Source organism: Alexandromys fortis, unplaced genomic scaffold, assembly GCF_014885135.2.
Source record: "Alexandromys fortis isolate MF-2015 unplaced genomic scaffold, M_Fortis_MF-2015_v1.1 scaffold_20, whole genome shotgun sequence".
NCBI lineage: Eukaryota > Metazoa > Chordata > Mammalia > Rodentia > Cricetidae > Alexandromys > Alexandromys fortis.
Genome location: NW_026067903.1, coordinates 14931889 through 14956821, shown reverse-complemented (window position 1 = coordinate 14956821; position 24933 = coordinate 14931889). Strand labels below are relative to the sequence as shown.

Here is a 24933-nt window from a genome sequence, read left to right as displayed (position 1 = left end):
TTTCCCTTCAAAGCTCTGAGAGAAGCCTGCTCAGGAGCTCTCTGCAGAAATCCCATCCCTGCTACTTACTGCCAGGCCTGTGACTTTCTGAACCTTGCTGTAAGCCTCATAATCTACTCTTGCAGACTGCAGGTTGAAAATCACGAATGTGAATACCACCTTCTGATGCCAGCCCAAGATACAGCCTGGTCCCTGGCCCACATGTGCAGTGGCCTCTGTGTATCTTTGACAACCTAGGAGGGCACTTCCTTTGATGTCCATTTCCCAGCAGACTGCCCTGAAGGAGCTATATTTCAGGCATCATCATTCAAATGGATTTAAATATTACTTCTTGTAATTCTCAATGGGCAGACTTTCCTTCCAGCCCCCTTTCCACCAGTCAGTGTGAGTCTGTGATTGCTCTGCAGAGGTGCTGTTCTCAGAAACACTTACCGGCGTTTGTCTGTATCCATTTTGGTTACAACTTTGAGCTCTTCATGCTCCCTTCTCTCCAAACTCTTCCTTTTGTCTATCTGGACGCTCCATCTGCTCAGCAGAAAGCTGGGAAGATTGAGCAGTCGTCCCGCCCCAGCATGAAAGGTAGGCTCTCTTAAAACTTTCTTTACCTTACGACACAGCCGTTTCCTTTGGAACTTAACTTTACTCAAGTTCTCACACCTGGACAGAATGCAGCCAGATTCTTTCAAAATGGAACCTGAATGGGCTTCTCTGGGTTCTTGTTGGAGGCTCCATTCCCCTATGAGCCCCGCTTCCACTGTCCAACATCCTGGACTTCCGAACTCCAACTGGAGTGATCCATTGAGATACGCTATTAAAGAGGCTGGTTGGTTTCAGTAGGGCCTAGACACTGTGGAGAGATGTCTGTCACTGTGGGAGGCGTCTCTGAAAGGTAGTTCAGCTATTACCTTCTCTTTGTTCTTTCACATTGAGGCTGCAGTAGCATAAGTGTATGGTTTTTTTTTTCTTTGTTTTTGTTTTTTTCCAATGAACACAATTTTTACTTGGGCTCTCCCTTGTTCCATAACCCAAGAGGGATTGAACATACTTCTTCCTGACTTTTTTTTCCTTTTTATTATTATTATTTATTTATTAAAGATTTCTGTCTCTTCCCTGCCACCGCCTCCCATATCCCTCCCCCTCCCCCAATCAACTCCCCCTCTCTCATCAGCCCAAAGAGCAGACCTGGTTCCCTGCCCTGTGGGGAGTCCAAGGACCTCCCACCTCCTTCCAGTTCTAGTAAGGTGAACATCCAAACTGCCTAGGTTCCCACAAAGCCAGTATGTGCAGTAGGATCAAAACCCAGTGCCATTGTTCTTGACTTCTTAGCAGTCCTCATTGTCCACTATGATCAGTGGGTCCGGTTTTATCCCATGCTTTTTCAGACCCATTCCAGATGAGTGTACGTTTTGTGCCTTAATAGAACAGTATGGAAATCCTCCTGTTCGTAGTGTCTTTGCGTCTTTAAAATAGAGCCCCAAGTCGATATGTGTGCTTCTAATAAAGCAGGTGTGTTCTTTATCTTTTCTGGATTTGTTTCTATGGAATGCTTTTATGAATCCTTATGCTCACATATCTTTAGCGTGTATTAGAAATACAGCAGAAGCACACATCAGGCAGCTCCTTTTCAGCACAGATCCTGGTCAGACTGGGCCTGTTACATTGTTTGAGTTGTGTGTTTGCCTGTGATTGTCCAACTTTAAAAAGGCTGTTTGATTATTTTGTTGAGACTCCAAGGATTTGAAAGACAAAACTCTTGATTTTGTTCTATTGTTTGTAGAGCAAAGATGGTCGACCTTTGCCTGCCAGGGATAGACGTACCTTAAAGCAATGTGAAGAAAGATTACGAACACTTAGGAAAAGAGACCGGCACTTAGAATTCATTGAAAACAGCTGGTGGACGAAATTTTGTGGTGCCCTGCGTCCCCTGAAGGTAAATGGAGTTTTAAAAAAATTACCCTGTCACTATTTTGCAAGCTTATGTAGGACCTTTAGAGAGGTTGAGTTCTCCCTTGGCAGTATTGTACCAAGGCAACTTAAGAACATGGACTTTGGAGTTGAAATAATCAGGTTTGAGTCACTGCTCTGTGGTTTGGTAGTTTGAACAAGGCACATAACCAACCATCAGAGATCCACTTACTCCTTATAATATGTCATTAGGAAATTCAAGTGAAAGTAAAAATAAGTAGTATAATAAGCTTGTAGCAAATCTTGTGGGTCTGAACTGTGCTGTACATGGGAGAATGGGGAGGCATACTAGGTCTCAGGAAGCTGCCTTAAAGTGACAGCTTGCCTTGTTAGATGAGATTCTAGAAGTATGTAAAGCACTGTTAATGAACTGGAAACCATTGTTTTCTCCCTTTCAAAATCCATTGTTTGCCAGCTTTCTGTTCGTGCTACTGTGATACCTAAGGCAATGATGGTGACTCTGGAAAGTAATTGACACTGTGAGCTGCACATCCAAGTTTATGTGTTCTACACTGGGGGACTCTCAGAGCTCAGAATTTTATCTACAGTAATATGCAGTTTGGAATTTATGATGCACATTACATAGATTGACTTATTAGGTGTAGACTGACATATGCTCCAATTCCTATATTTGGTAGACTGCAACTGTAGTTTTGTAAGTTCAAAGCCAGCCTGATGGTCTCAAAAACACAAAGTAAAATAATGTTTCAGAGAATGACATAAAAAATGAGTCAGACAGGTTGAATTTTGTTTCTATTTTATTTACTACCTTAAAAACTACTCTTTTGACTTTTTAAAAATAACAATATATTGTCCATGAAATTAGTTAATTCTAGGTGGTCAGCTTTCTGACCATCTCTTGGGATGCTTGCTTGAGCTCTCTGACTGTCTCTTGGGATGCTTGCTTGCTTGCTTGTATAATTTTGTGGGGCTGTGGCTGAGATTAAGGGTCTTGTGTATGGTAAGAAAGTGCTCAGCCATTGAACCATGCACTTAGCTCAGAATGAAATTTTTAAAGGACCCCACCCTGGTCCTTTCTCCTAAGGTGATTTATCTTATTGTACCAAAAATCTTAAGTTTAATAATAAATTCTTTGTATCATCTAATGAACATTTATAATAAAATCTAGCTCTGTCATCAGCTGCCTTCATGTAAGCATATGTTTTTTCACTGAACATATGTTTAGAATTTTTAAATCAGTTTTGTTAAGTATATGGACTGATTTTTCTTTCTTTCTTTTTTTTTTTTTTTTTGGCCAAATAACTATGCCAATGCATAGAACTCCCACAAATGTCTTTAAATCGACTTTGTGCTCTGTTCCCTGCAGCTCAGACCAGGTACAGTGGTCTTACACAGTTTAGTTTAAACTCTCAATAATTTCATAGATGTGAAACACAGAAATGCCTGCTTTGCCACAGCACAGTGCTATATGTTTTTAAAATTTATCTTTATTTCTGTTATCTCTTTTCATACCATGGGTGTACAAGCACCCCTGGAAACAGAGGCAGCCTTTGTGTCTCTGGAGTGGGAGTTTTACAGGTGCTCTGAGTACCTAGAATGGGGGCTGGGAGTCAGCTTGCTTGTGTCTCCAGCCCCACACTGTTGCTGTCCAGCCACGTTGCTTCATTTTGTATCATTTACTCTGCTTTACTGCCAAGAAGTAATCTGGTGTGTCTATATCCTGGTTTGCTTATCTTGCTTATTTTCTTTTTGATACTAAATCTTTGTGCAAGTATGGGTTTTCATTGATTTTTTTTTTTTTTTTTTTTGTGGATAAATACCTTGCAGGAAAGATTTTCCATCTACTGTTTAATGGCTAACTTTGTGAGAAGTTGCCCGTTTGTTTTTTCCCTCCAACTGGTACACTGGTTTTATTCATTTAATAGTTTTAGTTAATATATCACTCTTACTTGTGGTGACAATCTCAGTATGTATTACAGTGTGTAATCATCAGTGGGTTTTTCTACTATGACATTTTATAAAATCATTAAGCTTTTTATGTCAAGGATTTTATCAAATATATTCACTGCTTGTGTCTTTTCCCAGTTTGTGGCATTATTTTATCTTAATATTATTGTGCTATTATTTCTTATATTTTGGTGAAATCCAATTTATTTATTTCCCATTTGTTCTATGTTCTCATAAATTTTTGTCTCTCTTAAGGTAGTTTTCTCCTACATTCTCTTGTAGAAAATCTATAGTTTAATTCCAAGTTCATATTTGGTTAATGTTAATTTTGTGACTTGTTTATTTTTATATTGGTACCCATCTGTTCCAGCGCAGTTTGCATAGAGATTGGTTTTTCCCTCCTTGAACTTGGGCAGCTCTTACTCTCTTGGGGTATCTGTCCAGTATTTCTGAGCTCTGCCCCACTGTTTTGGATGTCCTTGTACTGAAGCTTCATTAATGGAACTTTATTGTCAACCATGAAATCAGGCAGAAGTTTTTCCAATTTCATCTTCCTTTTTCAGAGTTATTTTGACATTGGTATATCATTTCAATTTCCATCTTGAATTCTGTAACACCTGTTGAAATGTCTACTAAGATTATTCTGAATTTGCACGATCTAAAAGTAATTTGTGGAGAAGTGATGTTTCAGCATTACTGAATTTCTAGCTTGTGAACTATTTATTTATATCTCTCTGTCAATGTTTTTTATATTCATTATAATATCTTCAAAATAGCTTGAAACTCCAGCAACTTATGGAAGCAGATTCAGAGATCCACAGCTATCACTGGGCCAGGCTCCCAGAGTCTAGTCAAAGAGTGGGAGAAGTGATAATATGAGTAAAAGGGTCAAGACTGTGGTATGAGAGAAAGAGAGAGAGAGAGAGAGAGAGAGAGAGAGAGAGAGAGAGAGAGAGAGAACCCAAATATAATCACTATATATTTCAGAACTTTCTATCTGGATAATAGGGACTACGCCTTTTCTCCAAGTCCATGTGGAAAACCATTTATAATGTTAACTGGGTCAGAAAGAAGAGTACCAGCAAATTCTATAAAGTAGATATAGTACATACATTATTCTAAATACAGCTTATTGAAACTAGAAATTTAAACGAAATCAATAAACTAAGGCCCCTTCCACTTGAAAATTAATTGTATAGTCAACACCTCCTGAGTGAGTAGACAGCAGAATTTCTAAAACTTAATGGTTTACCTGAGCACCCCTGTCCAGATGTTGCAGACCTACTATTTAGTAGTCTGTGGTAATCAAGACGTTTCTGATTTTGTAAGATTTCCATTTTCTATTTTGGATTAAAGATACTCAATGGGTAAACTTTACGTAAGTAGCCAAAGCTTGCAAAAATTAAAATTTGAAATACTCACACATTTGATAAGGAATACTCAAGTCTGGAGTAGAAATGTATCAAAAGGCCTGGGCTCTTTCTTCCTGTTCATTCTGATTGTTGAACTAATGCTGTTTCTTCAAGTTGTTGAGCTGATGCTTAATGTCTTTGTCGGTGCTAGAAGATCAACTTAAAACAGTGATCAGAGAAATACATAGCTCAAAACACAGTGTCAGTAAAAATGGAAGTGAACACAACATTCCAAGCTACCAAAAGGCTAACAAAAGATAAAAGCCACATAAGAAAATAAAGTTGAGAGCAAAGGGGAAGAGACAGGTCAATTAGTGGCTCCTGCCTAGAGTGTTTGTTTTCTAATAGGCAGTCCCTGACTGACTCCATGAAAAGGAACTAGGACCACCCAGGCAAATGCCTGATTCTAGTACTGTGCCTGGGAGAGCCAAAGATAGCTGAGAACAGCTTCCTGTTCCAGAAAGCAAGGAAAAATGCTCAGAACAGAAGGGACCAACTTTTTGAGGTCTACCACTGGGTAAATGTAGGACCATTTAGGTACTGAATAGTAATATTAACAGTATATATAGTAACAGTAATGATAATAGTTCCATGAATAAAATACAAATCTATGAGTCTATATTGATGTGAATGAATAAGCCAAATAAAGCTCATTAAACAAAAAATTAGAAAAACCCAGCATGCTAGAAAACAGAATTCAACAGATAACGTGTACCATTTCTAGGAAGAGACTTATAGATGCCGAAATTAAAGGCAAACAGTTGCTAAGGATAAAGTGTTGCCTCTTCTCAAGTATAAAACCACAAAACGTATTAGAGAAGGAAAGTGGCACTTTTACAGTAGAGAAACCTCATCAGTTGTCGGACAAATAGACTTGATTGTGCTTCCTAATATGATATATTCGAAGGACTCAGTAACATTTCTCAGCTGTTTCTTAAAAAAAAAATACTCATGAGAAATAGACCATTTAGCTTGAAGGACATTCTATAAAATAATTGCCCTGGTCTCAAAATGTCAAGATTATGGAGAAAAAAAGTAATTAGGACTTGGTTCAGACTGAAGGTTACTGAAATGACAAAAGCTGCGTGAGACACTGGGTTGCATTTTAGACTGGAGGAGATTGCTTTTCTGTAAATGACATGCTTCAGATTTGGCTATGGTCATATGAGAATTAATTTCCTGGTTTCTATGGTTGAATTGTGCTTATGTTAAAAACATTACTGCATTTTTAGACATAGGTATGACAAAGCATTTTATCTATTTCTAATCCTCAAACTGATCCGTAAGCACACAGGACAAAAATAATAAAGGATGTTCGCTGCGACCCTTGGAGAATCGGGTTGAGGGATACACCGGGATCTCTGTACTGTCTTTGAACATGGCTGAGATGAAAATAAGAAGATGTTTATGTCTCCTCCGGATACTTCTTCCTGCTCAGGCTTCCCTTTGTCTTAGCAGCCCTCTTTCTTCCAGCTATACAAAAGTCTCTTTCATTAGCGTGATAGTGTACTAAATAAATTGCTTCTTGTAGATAACAAGGAAAAGTAGCTGCCTTCACGAGCTGAGTGATGCTGCATTGATAGCACCATGAAAATTTGTGCAACTTTGAAGTATTACACGTGGTGGAGCTGAAAGCTTTTATCTTTCGGCATTTAAAATCATATTAATGGGGCCATTCTTAACATAATTCTGTTCACATAATCATAGTTCCTTTTGATATGGCCTGTCAGGCCTAAACAATGGAAACCATGTGACTTCCTTTGATCTGTGAGGAAGTCTTGGTGACTGATGAATATAGTACATAGAGCATCAGTTCAAGGACTGGGACCTCCTCGAATGCCTACCGCCACTGCACACAGGAAACCAGATGGTTGCTAGGGAGAACAAAGGTTAGTTACCATTCTTTTCAAACTATTCAAATGAATTGATGTGACCTTATATGGGTTAATAAGCACTCTTAAGACACCCGATGTGAAGAGAGTGATAAAGAGCTTATGTTTGAAGTAATGGTAGCATACTCATGCAGTTTTCCTGCACTGCACAGTCTCTGATGTCTGGTCACTTGCTTAGGAAGAAGTGACCTGACAGGGCGGTCAGCAGTGCCACTTCTTTCTACCCACCGTGATGCATGATGTCCGTGCTCCACACCTTTTCCCAAAATTGCAACCATCCTCTGGAGCCAGAGCTACAGGCTATTTTGTAAGCCCAATTAGGGTGCTGGGAATTGAACCTGGGTCTTCTGGAAGAGCAGACAGGGCTCTTAAAGACTGAGCTGTCTTTGCGTTCACAGTGTATGTGAACCACCTGCACAGGCACACTAGCGTACTTCTTTCAGGAGGAAGACTGACTGTAAACTCCTGATGATTGTTAGCTCATGTGGAACTTGAGCTTTTTTTTAATTAATTAATTTATTTATCTTAAAAATTTCCACCTCCTCCCATTCCCCCACTCCATTCTCCTCCCCCTCCCTCTCCAGTCCTAAGAGCAGTCAGGGTTCCCTACCCTGTGGGAAGTCCAAGGTCCTCCCCCCTCCATCCAGGTCTAGGAAGATGAGCATCCCACAAAGGCTAGGCTCCCATAAAGCCAGTACATGCAGTAGAATCAAAACCCAGTGCCACTGTCCTTGGCTTCTCAGTCAGCCCTCCTTGTCCGATAGGTTCAGAGAGTCCGGTTTGAACACATGCTCCATCAGTCCCAGTCCAGCTGGCCTTTGTGAGCTCCCAATAGATCAGCCCCACCGTCTCAGTGGGTGGGTGCACCCCTCGCGGTCCTGACTTCCTTGCTCATGTCCTCCCTCCTTCTGCTCCTCATTTGGGCCTTGGGAGCTCAGTCCAGTGCTCCAATGTGGATCTCTGTCTCTAGCTTCATCCATCACCAGATGAAGGTTCTATGGTGATATGCAAGCTATTCATCAGTATGACTATAGGATAGGGCCATTTCAGGCTCCCTCTCCTCAGCTGTCCAAGGATCTAGCTGGGGACATCTCCATGGACACCTGGGGACACCTCTAGAGTCAAGTCTCTTGCCAATCCTAAAATGGCTCCCTTGATTAAAATATATACTTCCCTGCTCCCATATCCACCCTTCCTCCATTCCAACCATCCCATTCCCCCAAGCTCTCCCCATCCCCCCTTCTCACTTTTTTCTCCCCATCTCCTCTTTCCCCCTACCCTCCCCCAAGTTTCCAATTTTTGCCTGGCAATCTTGTCTCCTTCCAATATCCAGGAAAATAACTATATGTTTTTCTTTGGTTTCACCTTATTATTTAGTTTCTCTAGGACCACGGATTATAGGTTCAATGTCCTTTATTTATGGCTAGAATCCCCTTATGAGTGAGTACATACCATATTCATCTTTTGGGGTCTGAGTTACCTCACTCAGGATAGTGTTTTCGATTTCCATCTGGAACTTGAGCTTTTTAAACATTGTCTGCTTCCTCTTCTACAACATGATACCTGAACTTCAGTTTCTCATATTTTCCATTTCTGTTATCTCCCTTTTTGAAAAATAAAAAGTGAATCTAATTACACACACACACACCACCACCACCACCAACAACAACAACAACAACAAGAACTATAATGCTTTTCCTAACAGAGTATTATGTTCCATCTAAAAAAATTGTTTTGTTTTTGCCCTTTTTCATTTTGTGTGCATGTTCAGTATATTTGTCTCATTTCGAGCAAGTGTTAAAAACAGTCTGCAATGCTTAAGCGGAATCCATTTCTTACAGTTCTGGAAGCTGGTAGGTTCAGTTCCCCTAGCTGTCGCTTCCTGGGTGAACATGTCTGCCTTTTTTCTTTTGTCCTTACCTAGTACAATGCAAAGCTTTGATTGCTCATTCTTCATACAGTTCTATTGTGAGGGATTGTGAGGGGTCCTTCCATGTAACCACATCTATGCTCATTTCTTCCTAAAGCTCCACCTCCCAAAGTGTCACTTTTGGAGGGCGGGCCTCAGTATACAAATCCATAAGGTGGGAATGTGCATGCATTTATAACATAACAGTAGTACACAGTGGTTATGTTATAAGTAGCCTAAATCCCTAAGTCAAATACACTGTAAAGTTCAGAATTTTTCATTTTTTACAAAATAGGCACACACACATGCCTCTTATTAGCCTTTTACCTGCTTTAGATCTCAGTTGTTTTCTTCAAGTTAGTTTTATAGTGGGTGACTTTCTATGATTCTACAATTTTTTTTTAAATTTAATTATTTATGTTTATGGGTGGTTTGCCTGTGTATGTGTATGCACTATTAGCATGTTTGGTGTTTGAAAGCCGTAAGAGAGCATCAGATTCCCTTGACCTAGAGATTAAGATGGTTTTAAGCTACCTTATACGTGCTGGAATGGAACGCAGTGCTCTTAACTGCCGACCATTTCTCTAGTCCCAGACGGTATAAATTTTAAGTAGTTCTTTTTGTCTCTTAGTTTTGTGTGTTGAACAAGGGTATTGTGTGCCTGTCACATTCTTTGCGCCAGTGCTGAGCTCCATGCTCTTCCCTTGGCTTTCTCTGGTTTGTCTTCAGCCTTCTATCTGTGGAACCTGAAGGAATGCGGATCAGCTTCATGGGATAAGTCCTTCTCTGCATCCTTTGGGGTGTGTTCTCCCTCCCCACTCTCTCTTCCTCTCTTGTGCTCCGACTCACTCACTCACTCACTCACTCACTCACTCACTCACTCACTCACTCCTTTCAGTATGTGGCGGGTATGGTATCTTTGATTCATTCTACTTGGAGTTTCGTAAGAATATAGGTCAATAGTTTTCATGTTTGAGAAAGATTTGGGCGTTATTTCTTCAAATATTTGTCCTCTTTTCTTTAAATCCTATTGTTTTTATTAGCTCACGTGTCTTTAAAACTGTCCACACCTCTTTGTGGCCTCTTCTATGTGTTCCTTGGTGTGGCTCACCTCAGTTAATGTCCTTCCGCCTGCTCACGTCTGCTCGTGAGTTCTTCTGAACTTTTGCTTCAGTTTTCCTGTTTTCCCCTTCAGCATTTCAGTCCGTGTTTAAGTGACATTTGTGTCTTCATTGGTATTGTTTATTTGCTAAAACATCATTTTAAGGTATTGATTTTAATTTTTTAAGGTTTTAATCAAATTTAAAGGTTTTGTCTATTAATATCAAAGTCTAGATTTCCCAGAATGCTTATTAATTCTTTTATCTTCCTTGTATTTATCATATTTTCTTGTTTTGAATTTATTTTTATGATTTATTTATTTGTTTGTTTGTTTGTCATATCCTTGGTTCTTTATTGGCATTTGTTTTAGTAATCCTTATGAATAAATTCCACAAGGTCGTTATTCCTTGCTGTGTGTTCACTCTAGCTCCTATCAGTTAGTGTGCTGATTAATAGAGATTTTCTTAAATTCTTGCAAGCTGTGAGTGTAGACTGCCGGGGCATTTCTGTGTATGGGTCCAGTGCAACACGGCGGGTGCCTCTCAGCTTAGCTTTAGCTTTTACTCCTTCCTGCGCAGTCTCAGGCGGGAGTCTGGGCCTTCTTGGATCTTTCCTGAGCACAAACATACACATTCCTTCTAGAATGCTAGAAAGTATGAGAACTCCAGATTCCCAGTGGACATCCCATTGCCTGGACCTTCTTGTTAAGGCTTTGGTTAGTGTAATTTTGTGCACTGTCCACTGGCGCTGGCGGCCATGCAGTCCCTGGATTTCTTGTCACTGTTGGCAGTCATCGCTCCTACCCAGAGGCTTTTAGTACTGCCAGGACATGTACAGACCTCTTTATGAGTAGCTACCTCGAGAACCACCAGGCTGCTTAAATGATGGTGTTTTTCTGGAAATGATGCTTTCTTTCAAGGAGCTTCATCCCACTTCCGTGTGCTGTGTTACCTCCAGATGCTGCCCTGTGTGCTGTGTTACCTCCAGATGCTGCCCTGTGTGCTGTGTTACCTCCAGATGCTGCCCTGTGTGCTGTGTTACCTCCAGATGCTGCCCCTGTGTGCTGTGTTACCTCCAGATGCTGCCCTGTGTGCTATGTTACCTCCAGATGCTGCCCCTGTGGCTGTTTTCAGGCCATAGCATTAGAGTAGGATGTTTGGAGCTAGGACAAGTTCAAGTTTGCTGTGCCCTACCCTTGTTAAGCCACATTATCATGAGTTCACGGCCACAGATTGCTCTCTGCTTTTGGTTAATGTCCGTAGTGTGGAAAAGGTTGTTTCGTTTGTGCTAGCTCCTTTGCTGCTTTTATGGAGAATAAATGCTTCACTATTCTTACTCCATGACTTTTGCTGGCACCACCTCTACAGTTTAATTTTCATATAGAAATTGGCATCTTGGCTAAAGCATAATCTGTGGCTTCTAGGTCAACTCAATATTCTCATCACTGGTGAGATATTTAATTGCTAATTTAACTTTTTGTATACATGCACGTTGGAGGAGCATAAAGTATTTTAGATTCTTTATTTTATTCTGTGATCTTAAGTAGCTAATTAAATAGTCTGACTCATATTTAGACTGGTAAGACAGCTAAGGATTTTTGTATTTAATGTTTTTGCCAAAATGTAACAAAAGGGAGTCTTTGGATCTTCAAGGTCTGTAATTTCTGTGTCATGTTTCAGGACCTCTAATTGGAAGCTGGCAGTTTTACAAGCTGTTTCTCACTAACAGTTAGGAAGAGATATGCCTTACCACTTCATACTCAGTATAAGACTCCGGCCTCCATGTTACATGGGCAGTACACATTGGTATCTGAATCTAGTACTGAAGGAAGATAGGACTTCACCCCTTCTAGTGACCATTTGGTACCACAAAGGAATGACTTCAGAGTTCCTTGTCAATAAAATCCTTTTTTTGTAATGAGTTCTCAGTGAGGTCCTGTCTTATGAGATAGGTCCAAGGACTGTTGCTCCCCTCCATGAGATCGTCTTGACCCTCTCCTTTGCTGTCCTTCCTACTCCTTAAGCCCCAAAAACACTATGTTTGAACTGGACAATTCACAGAAGGCAAATCTGAACCTCTTTGTCAAATTATTATCTGATAAGCTCATCTTGATATGGCAGATAGAATAATATGTTAGTATTTACTTTTAATCCTCTCAGCATTCTGAAGCACACTTCATGTGAAATGAAATTTCACACTTATCTGTTCTTATCAATTCTAAAGGAAGAGGTAAACAGATCTAGCCTGTACTTAGAGCCTTTTTTAATCCTATGGCCTTGCCAGTTCTTTACCTTGACTCCGGTTTGCCTTGAACTTAAACAGAATCAGCTAAGCAAACAAACCAATAAATAAAGCTCAAGATTTTGCTGCTAAAGAATCCATGTCTTTTTCATTCTTAAACAGTTGTTTAGAAACTCATTTCCGATATTTTGTTTCCTCTTTTATGTCCATTCCTAAAACCGAGTTCGTATTGTAGGGGATGCGAGTTAAAATACTTTATGTATTTGCCACAGAAACATAGGACAGTTCCTCAAGCTGATGCTGTTTCTGAAGAAATTTCACTTACTTCTCTGACTTGAGATCTCCTTAACAGTGCGTGCATGTGCCTGTGCATGAGTGTGTATGTAGGCGTGTATGTGCGAGTGAAGTTACTTTTCTCTTTAATGTACTTTTCAGTAATAGAATAAAATGTTTTCAATCAAACTAAAGTTTTCATTGTTTACTTGTTAGCCAAGACTTTTTAAATGTTTTGCTTCTTTGCATACACATTATTGACCAAAGTGTCTTGATGGAAATTTTGGTACAAAATCTGGGACTATATACTAAACTAAATTGCACCTTGTATAAGATCATTGTTATATGGTATCCACTTATGTCAGCTTACTGATTTTATTCTTTCAATATCAGTGTTTAGGACGGTATTATAATGATTTATTTTTCATTTTAGATCATTTGGGGAATATTTTTCATCTTAGTTGCATTGCTGTTTGTAACTTCTCTCTTCCTGTCAAAGTAAGTACAGTAGAGATATTTTCTATACAAAATCTTTGATAGCATCCATTTTGGTGCTGAATTCCATTAGTGTAGCCTATTCTACCTAAAGTGTTGTAGAGCATTAGCCCAGAGAATCGCTAAAAGGTTGTGTATTGACAGTGTCTGTGAGACATTGCAGCGAAGTTTAATTTGCTTTCTGTGGCTCAGCAGAAGTGGCATGCTTAAGTTACGATGCTCTTCTTTCTGGCTGGACTGGAAATGTGGCAGTATAATGTAAATTCATTCTTCACGGTTTCTTTTAGTTTAGATAAAGCTCTTCATTCAGCTGGAATAGATTCTGGTTTCATCATCTTTGGAACTAACCTGAGTAATCCACTGAACATGCTTTTGCCTTTGTTGCAAACAGTAAGTAACATGTCAGTCATTTTACACTCCAGTAAAGCATCTGTCCCAGTAGAGTCATTGTCATGCAGACTTGCAAAAGTCAGACATGTGTTGGAGCCATATGCTAAGTTTTTATTTGCAAATTGTACCTAAATTGACGTTGGTTTATAGATGATTATATCTATGTATTGGCCGACTTTTGATATGAGATGCTTACTACTACCAAAGGTGAACTCTTCCAGACCAATTTAGTTTTTAAATTTTAATTAAGTCTTTATTTCATATATAAAAATACATCATAATTGATTTTAGAATTTTTTCCTTAGGATGTTGCTATTATTAACATAATAATAGTTGGGATTTTATAAAAGTATTTTTCATGGTATTCTCATATTAGCCTAATCTGAAAGGTGATTAACATTTTAATTATCAAATATAAATAATTATTTCAAGTTATTTTGTTTTAATTTCTAGAGCTCTCAGAGCTTGGCTTTTAAACTTGATTTTCATCTTTTTTTTAGGTGTTCCCTCTTGATTATATTCTTATAACAATTATTATTATGTACTTTATTTTTACTTCTATGGCGGGAATTCGAAATATTGGCATATGGTTCTTTTGGATTAGAGTAAGTATATAATATCTTCTGGCTTTTGTATTTATTACTTTGTACATAATTTCCATTGTGGCAATTTATCCTCTTTGCTAGTTTGTGTGTTATTTGAGAAAAAGTCTTTGTAGCCCAGATTAGCCTTAAGTCTGTGATTTTCTTATCTTTCCTATCTTTGTGCTAGGATGACAGCGTGTACCGCCACAGCCCGCTCTAATATTTAGAATATATTATGTGTAGTATGATACTAAAAGTGATAGAAATAACGTTATGTTCCATGTTAACATAAAAGTACTTTCTAGAGCAGGAAGTCTTACGTAGGAGCTGTTTACACACACACACTATTTCTTTCAGATATTTAGCAGTGTTTAGAAACATTTTTTAGTTAGTTACTAGGGACTGCTGTGGAAGTGTAAGAATTAGGGATCAGGGATGCTGCCAGTTAAACTTCTGAAGTTGAGAAACCTTGGTCTAGAAGGTATGCTGTTTGTCTTAGCCTTTGATTGCTTTGGGCACACAATGAACACACTGAAGTTCAGAGATTCCCCTCCCTGGTGGGTGTCAGAGACTGCTACTGTTATTCATGAATCCCCAAGTGTACATTTACCCAACCAAATAGATGGAATAGGGCTGACCTTTGCCCTTTCATTAGTCCTTGAACATCATAAATACTGATACCCTACCTGTGGTAATTATCCGTAGCATTGGCATTATTTAGAGTGCACAGGAGTACCTGCATAGGCTCCATGTAAACTCTACACCCTGCACTCAATGGAGTTGAGAATGTGCAGATTTTGGTGTCATAGTGAACTTTGGATCCTCCATCCCCATACCAAAGACAACTGCAAACATTGCTTATTTTCTTACATGCATCCTGAGAAAATTATAAATTGTAAATTGATGCTGAATCAGATAGACATCACTTTTAGTTATGAACAAAAGAAAACATAGTAAACATGCATTTGAACTGAAGAAAAACTTCTTTCTGTGGGGGGAATGCTTCAGTGGTTAAAGTACGAGATCCAGTAGTGATGTGACTTTCAGTTTCTCATTAGGAACATCTTATTGTGTGACCACTCCTGGAATAAGGGGATCTGGGAAATGTATATTTCTCAGTGACTATATTGTCATCTCATCCAGAACAGAATTCTGTTAGCCTGTAATAGGCTGTTGTCTGGTAAAACAGCAGGAACTAGTAAAGTGGGGCTCACCATTACAATGGACCAAGTCACATAATTCCTTAAGTTACAGTTAACACTTGAGTTCCCCTTTAGCACAGATAAAAATATCACATCTATAATCAGATTACCATAAATGATCATAAGCTAGTTTTTAAGACAGACTATAGTGTGAAGGTATTAGGATATTGCATCTCCTGAGTAAATTGGGAGCATGGGGACCTTGGGGGAGGGTTGAAGTGGGAAGGGAGAGGCAGGGGCAGGGAGGGGAACAGAGAAAAATGTAGAGCTCAATAAATATCAATTTCTTTGAGCATAGGTTCTCTATTATTTCCAAGTATACATAAGATTAATGCTGAAAGTTTTATAGGAAAAAAGATCTTTTTTTGTTCTTTTGTTTTCAAGTTATTAGTGTTTGTGTTAGAACAATGGGACTATGTCAGTATGTCCCCATTACATAGTGGCCTGACTTAAAGCTTCAAAATAACTTTGGTTAAACTTTGTCCTGGTTTGTTTTTTATTTTCCCCAGTTATATAAAATCAGGAGAGGGCGGACCAGGCCTCAAGCACTCTTATTTCTCTGCATGATACTCCTGCTGATTGTCCTTCATACTAGCTACATGATCTATAGTCTTGCTCCCCAGTACGTTATGTATGGAAGCCAAAATTACTTAATAGAGGTAAGTGCAGTAATTAAAATGCTACTATTTTTGTATTTTAGAAACACTGATACAATTGAAAGAAATAAAAATAAACTTAACGAATTTAGAAATGTAAAAGCAAATTTTATTTGTTAATTATTAAATTTATTTTTGACAAAACTGGTTTTTCAATACTTGTGAACATATTTATGTTTGTTTCATACTTTTAAAAATAAAATAATTTCATTATAAATATACATTAAGTGGATCCTGTGATACCAAGCTTTTCATAAGCACTTTATTAGCTAATACTCCTAATGGTTCTACAAAAATTAGCACTTTTAAATACTTCTACTAACTGTTGCCAAAAGTCGCAGAGTGTACATCATGTTTGTGTATTGCTCCTATAGCTCAATGAGAGAGGTTTCCTAGATATTTTATCTGTGAATAATTGGACTTCTTTTAAACATGATGAGTTCCTTGGTGCTGTTTTTCTCTTTTCTTGATATGGTTGACTAATAAAAACCAACAATGCTTTTTATGTTTAATTGAATATAGCGAGCTTGGATTTTTGACAATTTAAAGTATTTTTGCCATATTGGATTCAACATTTGTCTAGTATATTGTTTGATTTTCTGTTGCTGTGATAAACACCATGGCCAAGGCAGTGTACAAAGGGGAGTTTATTTTAGCTTCCAGAGAGTCTGTGTATGATGGCAGGGGTGGGCAGCAGCAGGCATTGCCTAGAGCAGGATGCCAAGAGCTCACATTTTAACTGCAGGCCCAAAGAGGAGAGAGTAACTGGAAGCCTTTTTACTCTCAAAACCCACTCCAACCTCCCCCCATGATGTACTTCAGCAAGCAAGACCTCACCTCTCACACCCTCCCAGAGTTGACCACCAACTGAGGACCAAATGTTCAAATACTCAAGATTGGGGAAGGAACTTTCTCATTCAAAACACTACTCTATTTCCTTTTCCTAAATTGCATGTGGTCGTTCTTCCTAACAGTTTACACTGGACCCATGTTTTTCCCATTGACCTCCCCATCTCCTTTCTCTCGTACTTCCTCCTTTCCGTGTTTATTTTTACATGAAATGACTAAATAAATAAATGCATATCAGTTCTTGTATCACTGACATCTCAGAAAGGCATTTCTAAGAGAACATTAGTAATTACTAATGTAGATGCAACAGTCCAATCAGATCATGTGGTACAGGAGCCTGAGAACTCCGTGCTAGATCATGAGATCACATGAACTGAGTGTGGATGTGAAGACCCTGTAATCCTCCTGCCTCATCACTTACCTGCTTTCCTAGCTGATACTCAGCAACTGTTCTGGGAATGAAAATTATTCTTTTGTATGAAGAAAAGATATTTTCCCTGTTTGCTTTTTCTTCCTTTCTTTCCACTTTTCTTCCCTCCATTCACCTTTCTCCCCACCCCACCCCCACTTCTGTTTCTTTTTGTGTAGTGGGGAAGGATACTTTTTGAATTAAGTTTTTGTTGTTGTTGTTATTTTTTTCCTTTATTTATCTTTCTGCTTTGACCTCCCATATGCTGGGATTTCAAATGAAATCCAAGACTCCAGGCTTTTGCCTTTTTCTTTTTTGTTATCAAGCTACTCTGAAAAGAAATTCTGTTGTTTACTATAAGACCTAAATTATTGTTGCAAAAGTACTTTAATATTAAATTTATCATATCTTCTTGTCTTACAGTTTTTATTAAATTGATCTTTTAGAATAATAGATGTCATTAGTATAAAGTAGAATATGAAGTTAGCAATGTGATTAGTCCAGATACATTAATGATTGCAATATTTTTATTTTAATCATATTTTCATCTTTCAGAGCAATATAACTTCTGATGTCCATAAAGGCAACTCAACCCTTTCTGTGCCAAAAAGATGTGATGCAGATGCCCCTGAAGGTAAAGCAGCTATTGTCAAGCTGTCTTAGAATTTGTAATTTATAAGACTTAATAAGGTAGCCTACAGGAAGGAGTCATGCTCTACCTAGTGGAGACTGGGAGAATGACAGCCAAAGAGAAGTTCTGGTTCATAGACACTGAAGTAGCATTTCAGGGTTGCAGAAGAATGTTTTTAGTATGTGCATCAAGATCAAGCAGTTCCCTGCCAAAGAAAAAAGGACACAAACAGTTTATTTTGAAGTTGCACAGTTGTGTTGTGTGATCATGGGAGCTGGAAACATGGTTAGTCTAACATTGCGTGTTTTTGCTTATGAGGACGAGGTTGGAATGATGCCTGAAGAAAACTGCAGGATTTTAATGTGTCCTGAAAGGTCTGTGGAAGTGACAAAAGAACCAAGAAAAGTTTTAAGTAAAGGCAGAGAAGTTAGTTCATGATTTATTTTTCTAAAAGTTGAATCTGATAGTTTTATAGAAAGGGGATTTGAGATCAGAGCATGGAAGTAAATTATGAAAGGAAGAATTCTAGAATGATCCAAAACAGATGGAAAAGCTTGAATAAACTGTAAAGTGCAAGATGAAAGACATTGGTAAGAATAGAGAGAGGGGTGAGGGGTATTGAGGTCACTGGAGACATGCATGCTAAGACCCAAACTAAAGGGAGGAGACGGCAATGGAATGGAGACTGTAATTCAAAAACGTCATTTTCCAAAGGAGAGCAGATAAAGTGCTTTGGCGGATGCTGCTCATTCGTTCCTAGCCCCTTAGACCCAAAATAATCATTCAGTAATATATTATTTGCAATACTGTTTGGCCAATAGCTTAAGTGTATTGCTGTCTAACTCTTACATCTATAATTAACCATTTCCATTATTTTAAATTTTACCATGAGGCTTGTGGCCTACTGGTAAGGTTCCAACTGGCAGCTTGCATCTTTCCCCTCTGGCGGCTACATTGCATCTCCTGACTTCACCTTTTTTCTCCCAGCATTCAGTTTAGTTTCTTCAACCTAGTTCTATTCTGCCCTATCACAGGTCAAAACAACTTCTTTATTAATAGATAGTAATAAAACATATTCACAGCTTACAGAGGGTCATCTCACATCAAAAGTGGATACAGAGAGGTATGTAAAACAGGAAAAATTTTGATGATTGATGATCATAAAACCAGCTGAGAGTAAAGAGGAATATGAAGAAAGGAAGATGTTTTGCCTAAGTCATTTCTGAAATGCACAGTAGAGCCTGGGAGAGACAGATTAAAAACTAGAAAAGCCATGCATGCAGAATGAAGGGTTTTGTTTATCTAGATCACCAGAGGCTTTAGGAGTTTATGGGATAGAATTAGGAAAACAGAAGATTGTGGGTCACCTAGTTCTGGAGGACATGACACTAAAGACATTCAAGACAGAACACTGCAGAAAGACTGTGGGTACCACTTTTTCTAGATTACCAAACTGGGTACTGTTCTACCATGATCTGAGGGTTAGCTGGAAGTATCAGAAATATTTGATCATCTCAGTTCTCCATGAAGTGTAAATTCAAACCATCCACCAGGATTTTTTGGGCTATAAAGTAAACAATGAAAGAAAGTGGCAGTAGTTTCTGATAATTCATAAAAGGGCTCAGAAGAATTTCTCTAAAAATAAGCTAAAGATCAAGATAAGTATGTATAGAGAAAGAGAGTAAGTTACCAATCTGTGCTTTTCTTGAATCAGTCAACAGAACTGACATGATTGATTCCAAACAGTAATTAGGTTGTTTGGGGAGCATGTGACCTTGAGGGTTGAATTTAAGAAAACAAGTTGGAAGTTCAAGGTTGGAGAATATTGTGTTCCCAGGTGTTAACATTAGAGATCCCTAAACACAAAATCTCATTCCATTATTTGAAGATTTTTTAAAATAAATTCATTGTCTTATTAGGGCATTAGCGTAGCAGAACATGTAATCTTCTCTGTAAAGCAGACCTCATTTTTGTGTTCATTTTTGTTTTAGTGTATTTGCTCACATAATAGAGTAGAGCCTTAAAAGAAATCAAATAATCTGTAGGGTCATACACTCAAATACTAAAATATAAATTGATATGCCATCCCAACTAGATGAATTATTACATAGCCAAGTAGACACAACTGAAAACATGATAATATATATATGTGTGTGTATATATATATATATGAGATGTAAAAGGAAAATGGGAAATATTTGCATGATGACTACTAATGTTCAGAGCAGTTAGGAGAGAAGCTGTGCACTGATCTTACTGTAGAAAGAGTTGGCCACTAAGTTTTATAGTAAATAAGCCTAGCATCCAGGGATGATTCGAAATCCAGGCTGCATAGATAAAATGTTTGCCAGTCATTTCTCTGCCAGCAAATGCAAGGTGACCTGAAACCGTTTATCTAAAGTGCTATCCCCACCCATACATTTTTTTTTGCATGGAAATCATAAAAATGGGAAGAAAGCCATAAAGAACCACATAAATTATAAAGAGTTCTAAAAGTACAAGTCATAATAGTATGGATGAAACATCTAGAAATGGCACCTGAGCAGTTGCCTCCTTCTTGTGGCAAGCAGATGCAGCCTGGATTCTGAGAAAGGCTGAGGAGCTGGGCTGACAGGGTGAGCCTTCAGCCTTAATCTGAGGAGCCAGGTTCCAAGTCTTACATTTAGTGTTTTTCTGTTGTTTAAGAGAGAGAGAGAGGAAATTTAACAGTATTACATCATATGTCCTTTAAATTTTAAAAACAGTTTTGTTACCATTTTCTAAATAAAATGGAAAACTCATTCCAAGCAATGATGTAATGGAAGTCACAGACAGTATACGGAGACTGGCAGAAACTGACACCTAGGTCAGTAAAGAAGACACAGGCTGGGAAATGAGAGAGGAGACAAGACTAACAGTTTACTACCCAAGAAAATGCCATGTGTAGTGGTCAGTGGTGTAGATGCTTCTTAGTGATTAGGAAAATCTTTTATAGAATATACTGCAGAACTGTGGTTTACATGCCTTCACATAGAATGCAAGCACCATGTAATGGTAGGTGGAAGAGTACAGACATATTTAAACAACATGCCTTGTCAATACTTGTACACATAAGCAAAGTATGACATTATAGTTTTACCTCATCTGGAGTTAAATATTTGCTTTGTACCTCTGAAGCCAAATACCTGCTGTTACTTAAAATTATAGGAAAAGGAAACACTAGTGAGCATTTTTAAAGGTAAAATCAGTGAAACACTTGCCAGATAGGAAGTTATTTTAGGAAAGAATGTTCTTTTGCATTTATTGAAAAGTGGACATCAGAAAACGGTATCTGAAGGCTGTATTATTAAATTTCTTTTACTGTCTTTTTACCAAACATTAAATACTTAGGCATTCTTGAATATCTAAAGTTTCGGGGAATTTTACTTTGAAATTTCAGCACCTAAGCAATACTGCTTAAGCAATGTCATTGTCTTGTTGATTTGTGTGATTTAAGAATTAAAAATAAAAATCTTTTCAGATTTTAAACGTTTGCATACCTACTTCTTTTAAAAGCAAATGTAATTCGAAGAGTTGCTACACTAGTTGATACTTTGCATTTGCTATTAAGGGTTGTTTTAAACAATGTCCATTTTATAGAGCTTTGTAGAGTTTTTAGGTTTCTCTGGAACCTAAAAGCTTTGGCAGAAATGCTGTAGTGATGCTTTGTTATGCATATTCAGTAATGTCTCCATGTGCTCTGTGCCCAGAGTAGCCCACCAATATAATGTGAGATGAGAATGGGGGAGACGCCTTCTACTCTGATTTGAAGGCCAGGTTTGAATGTGAACTATCAGATGAACCCCTCCTGCCCCATAGTAAGCGGAAATAACACATTTTAGCTTCTTGAACTTTTATAGCAAGATGATCCTCTTCAGGAAATTTAAAGTCACCCAGTCTCAAGGATATAAGGCATTGTTTTGTTGTTTTTGTTGCTTTGTAAAGAATATGTGGTCCTTTTGTCCTATAGTCTACATATTTAGGGGTGGTGATTAGAGTATTAAATAAAATAATCAGATTTAGTCTATAAGGTGAAAATAAGTCAACCCCGGTGGACTTGTGATAATTTACTTGAAGGATACAACATTAAATAATGTGTCTGTTGCAACTAGAGAGTGTGTTTTGAAGATATTATCATTTCATCTTCAGGAGTGCTGAGCACCACAATCTTAAGTGGTTTACTTTTGAGTATCCCACGTGATTTAGTTCTGGCTATTTAGCATTCCTGTGCATTTTCATTTAACAGATACGTGATGTTACCAGTCAGTCTTGTCAATGCTGGGTCTCATAATGAACAGTCGGTATTCTTGTCCCTACCCAGCTCCCTATAAATAGAAGAAGGGTCCGAGTATATGAGTAAATAGAGCGTGAGAATCATGGAGACCAGTGCTGGTCCTCAGGAGGGATGGATCAGATGTTAGGTATGATGCGAAGGATTGTTACTGATAACATTTAAAAGCACCTTGAGATGAGGAATAAGCAAAGCTAGTTGAGGAAGAGCCTTCTAGGGATAGGAACATCAAACAGATAGTTTTAAGGTCTTCACCTTTTATATTCAGAGGAAAATATTTAGAAGATTGTGGTCAGAATGGTAGAATGTGACTCGTGTTCATTCAGAAGGGATCACTAACTGCTGTGATTCAGATAGACCAGAACCTGGCAGACTTTCTGCAAAGGGCCAGTAGTTCTTTTAGGTTTTGTGGCTTTGCCTTTGTATCCTCAGAGCAACCCACACAGAGTGATGTCTAGCTGTGTTCCATAAACACAGAAACAGGTAGAGACCCTGACTACCTGTCTGCCATAGTCTAATCCTTATAAGACTCCTGTATAGGCTGATGAGCCAAGAACAAAGGCAAGTTGACAGGGTGTTTGCAGTTCTCCAAGGAAACACTTAATGGTCCTAGTGACAGTGTTAACCAGTGGTCAGAGTCTAGATATATTTTAAATGTAGAAGCAGTTGGCTTTGCTGAGGAGTCTAGATGGTGACAGATGAGAAAGCAATAGGGGTGATGCACATTTAAGTGTGGTTTTGTTGTTGCTGATTTGGGGGGGGGTGGCAGTACTTTAATTTTTTTTGTTACAGAGCCTTGCTACATAGCCCAGAGTGGCCTTAGATTCTCTGCCTCAAACTCACAGTCATCTTGCTTCAGCCTCTAGAATAGTGAGGTTGTAAGAGTAACCACTGTTAGCTTAAGTCTTAATTAGAACTTATTTGCTGAAAGTTTCGCATTGTTTTTGATAGTATGTAAAATATTCTCTTTAACAGCCTATTTGGACTTACTGAAGTTATTGCTGAGCCTGATGTACTTGTAGTTTAGGGGTCTTCCTTTATAGATAGAGAATTAATAGTGTGACTTATTATTATACTTAATATAATGCAATCTTATTATTATAACTAATTGTGTAACTTATTAGCTTCTCAAAGCTGCAGTTGGGTACTACAAAATAACTCATTAGGTTATTCTCAGGACCAGAAGTTTTTGTGTGGTTTTAATATAGTATTTATTGCCTTATAGATAAGGAAGAAAGCAAAAGAAAGCTATGCAGCTCTAATGAGACCCAATGTTTATGTGAATGTAGTAGGCTAAGTTTTATATGACCAACTGGTGATAAAAATGAAATTGGTAACATTCTTTTTTACAGGAGCAATGTGTGTATTTTGGCACCTTGGAAAGGTTTCAGACAACCGCTCCATGCTCCACCCAAGTAGCATAGGCTGTCCTCACATTCTCCATGTAACAGACCCTCCTGCCTTCACTCCCCAGTACTGGGACTGCAGATGCGACCACCATGCTTAGCTTAAGCCTTCTTAAATATAATCAGCTTCCAATACAAATTCTATTCTAAAAATTCTATTATTAAAAATGCTCACTATAACATTTAACTCTTCTGTATAGAATACCTGATGCTCTATTTTTATTAACCTGGTGTGATTCATATATCCTTAAAATGTAATAAAACTACTTCCTTCAGATTTTCCATCCTCTTCAGATCAGCATTCAACCCCCACACACACCTAGTTCTTCCAGTGAGTTTTAACAAAACGTTGATTCTGCTGTGTGGCATTTGTTCAACTTTAAGTTAATTAGTACTACTCTGCTTTTTATTGCTTATTTTCTTTTTTTGTTTACCTACCATCTCACTTACCTGGTTTTATATTGTCTTTCGAGTCACTTTAGTTGTGTGTGTTTCATGTGTGCTGTAAAGATACCTGAAGATAGTACCCCTCCTCTCCACCCTGCTCAGCATCCCCATTGCTGGGCTTTACATGTGTGCTCCTCTCCTGCCTTTGGGGTCCTCCCTTCCCTCCCCTGCTCCAGGCTATACTTCACATGTGGGATTTCCTTGTTTAAGCCATTTAGTAAGTAATTATATTTTTGATAGTAAAATCGTTTGATAAATAATTACAGATTCTAAATATTTTTAAGTTAATTTTTGGTGATGATTTACTATGATGACTCAATTATGATTGCACTTGCTCTTACCCAGAACCCCTGGAAATGCTATTAGCTATGCAATACATTAGTACTGCTTATAAAAAGTGCATTTAAATTAAAAAGTGTTGTTATTAGAGTTACTAATCAGAGCTATGTCAGTGGCAGTCAACATACATTAGAAATGTCTTAACTAATTGTCTAAAAAGAAACAAATGTATAATCTTCAAATTACCAGGTACAGCCCTCTTTGTGTGACACACAATGGTGTTGAAATAGGAGCTGCGGGGCTGCGTCCCCAACACCCCGGCCGCTTGGCTAGCTCATGCCCGAAATAACAACACACAAACTGTATTCATTTAAGAACTGCTTGGCTCATGAACTCTAGCCCTTACAGGCTAATTAATTCTCGCACCTGGACTAGCCCATTTCTAATGATGTGTGTAAGCACCCCAAGGTGCGCTTACCGGGAAGAGTCTAGCCTCCGTCCATCCTGGTGTCTCTGCTCCAGAGAGCAGAGTTGTCGAGTCTCTCCGGGAGAGCTGAGCATGGCTTCTCTGCTCC

At 38.4% G+C, this 24933-nt stretch overlaps 1 protein-coding gene and 1 long non-coding RNA gene across 2 annotated transcripts in view; one reads left to right on the top strand and one right to left on the bottom strand.

The window, feature by feature from the left end:
* Lmbrd1 (LMBR1 domain containing 1) overlaps positions 1–24933 on the top strand; it is an 80344-nt gene that overhangs the window by 49719 nt on the left and 5692 nt on the right. Inside the window, exons 9-14 of the mRNA XM_050134671.1 lie at positions 1778–1930; positions 13135–13199; positions 13484–13586; positions 14087–14191; positions 15882–16031; positions 17842–17920. Of these exons, the coding sequence (XP_049990628.1) occupies positions 1778–1930; positions 13135–13199; positions 13484–13586; positions 14087–14191; positions 15882–16031; positions 17842–17920 (655 nt within the window). The remainder of the gene's footprint in view (positions 1–1777; positions 1931–13134; positions 13200–13483; positions 13587–14086; positions 14192–15881; positions 16032–17841; positions 17921–24933) is intronic.
* Positions 3188–13128, bottom strand: LOC126496952 (uncharacterized). Its single transcript, XR_007590488.1, has 2 exons — positions 11290–13128; positions 3188–11228 (listed from the first exon to the last, which is right to left on the bottom strand). It is a non-coding gene; the product is annotated as an uncharacterized lncRNA (long non-coding RNA).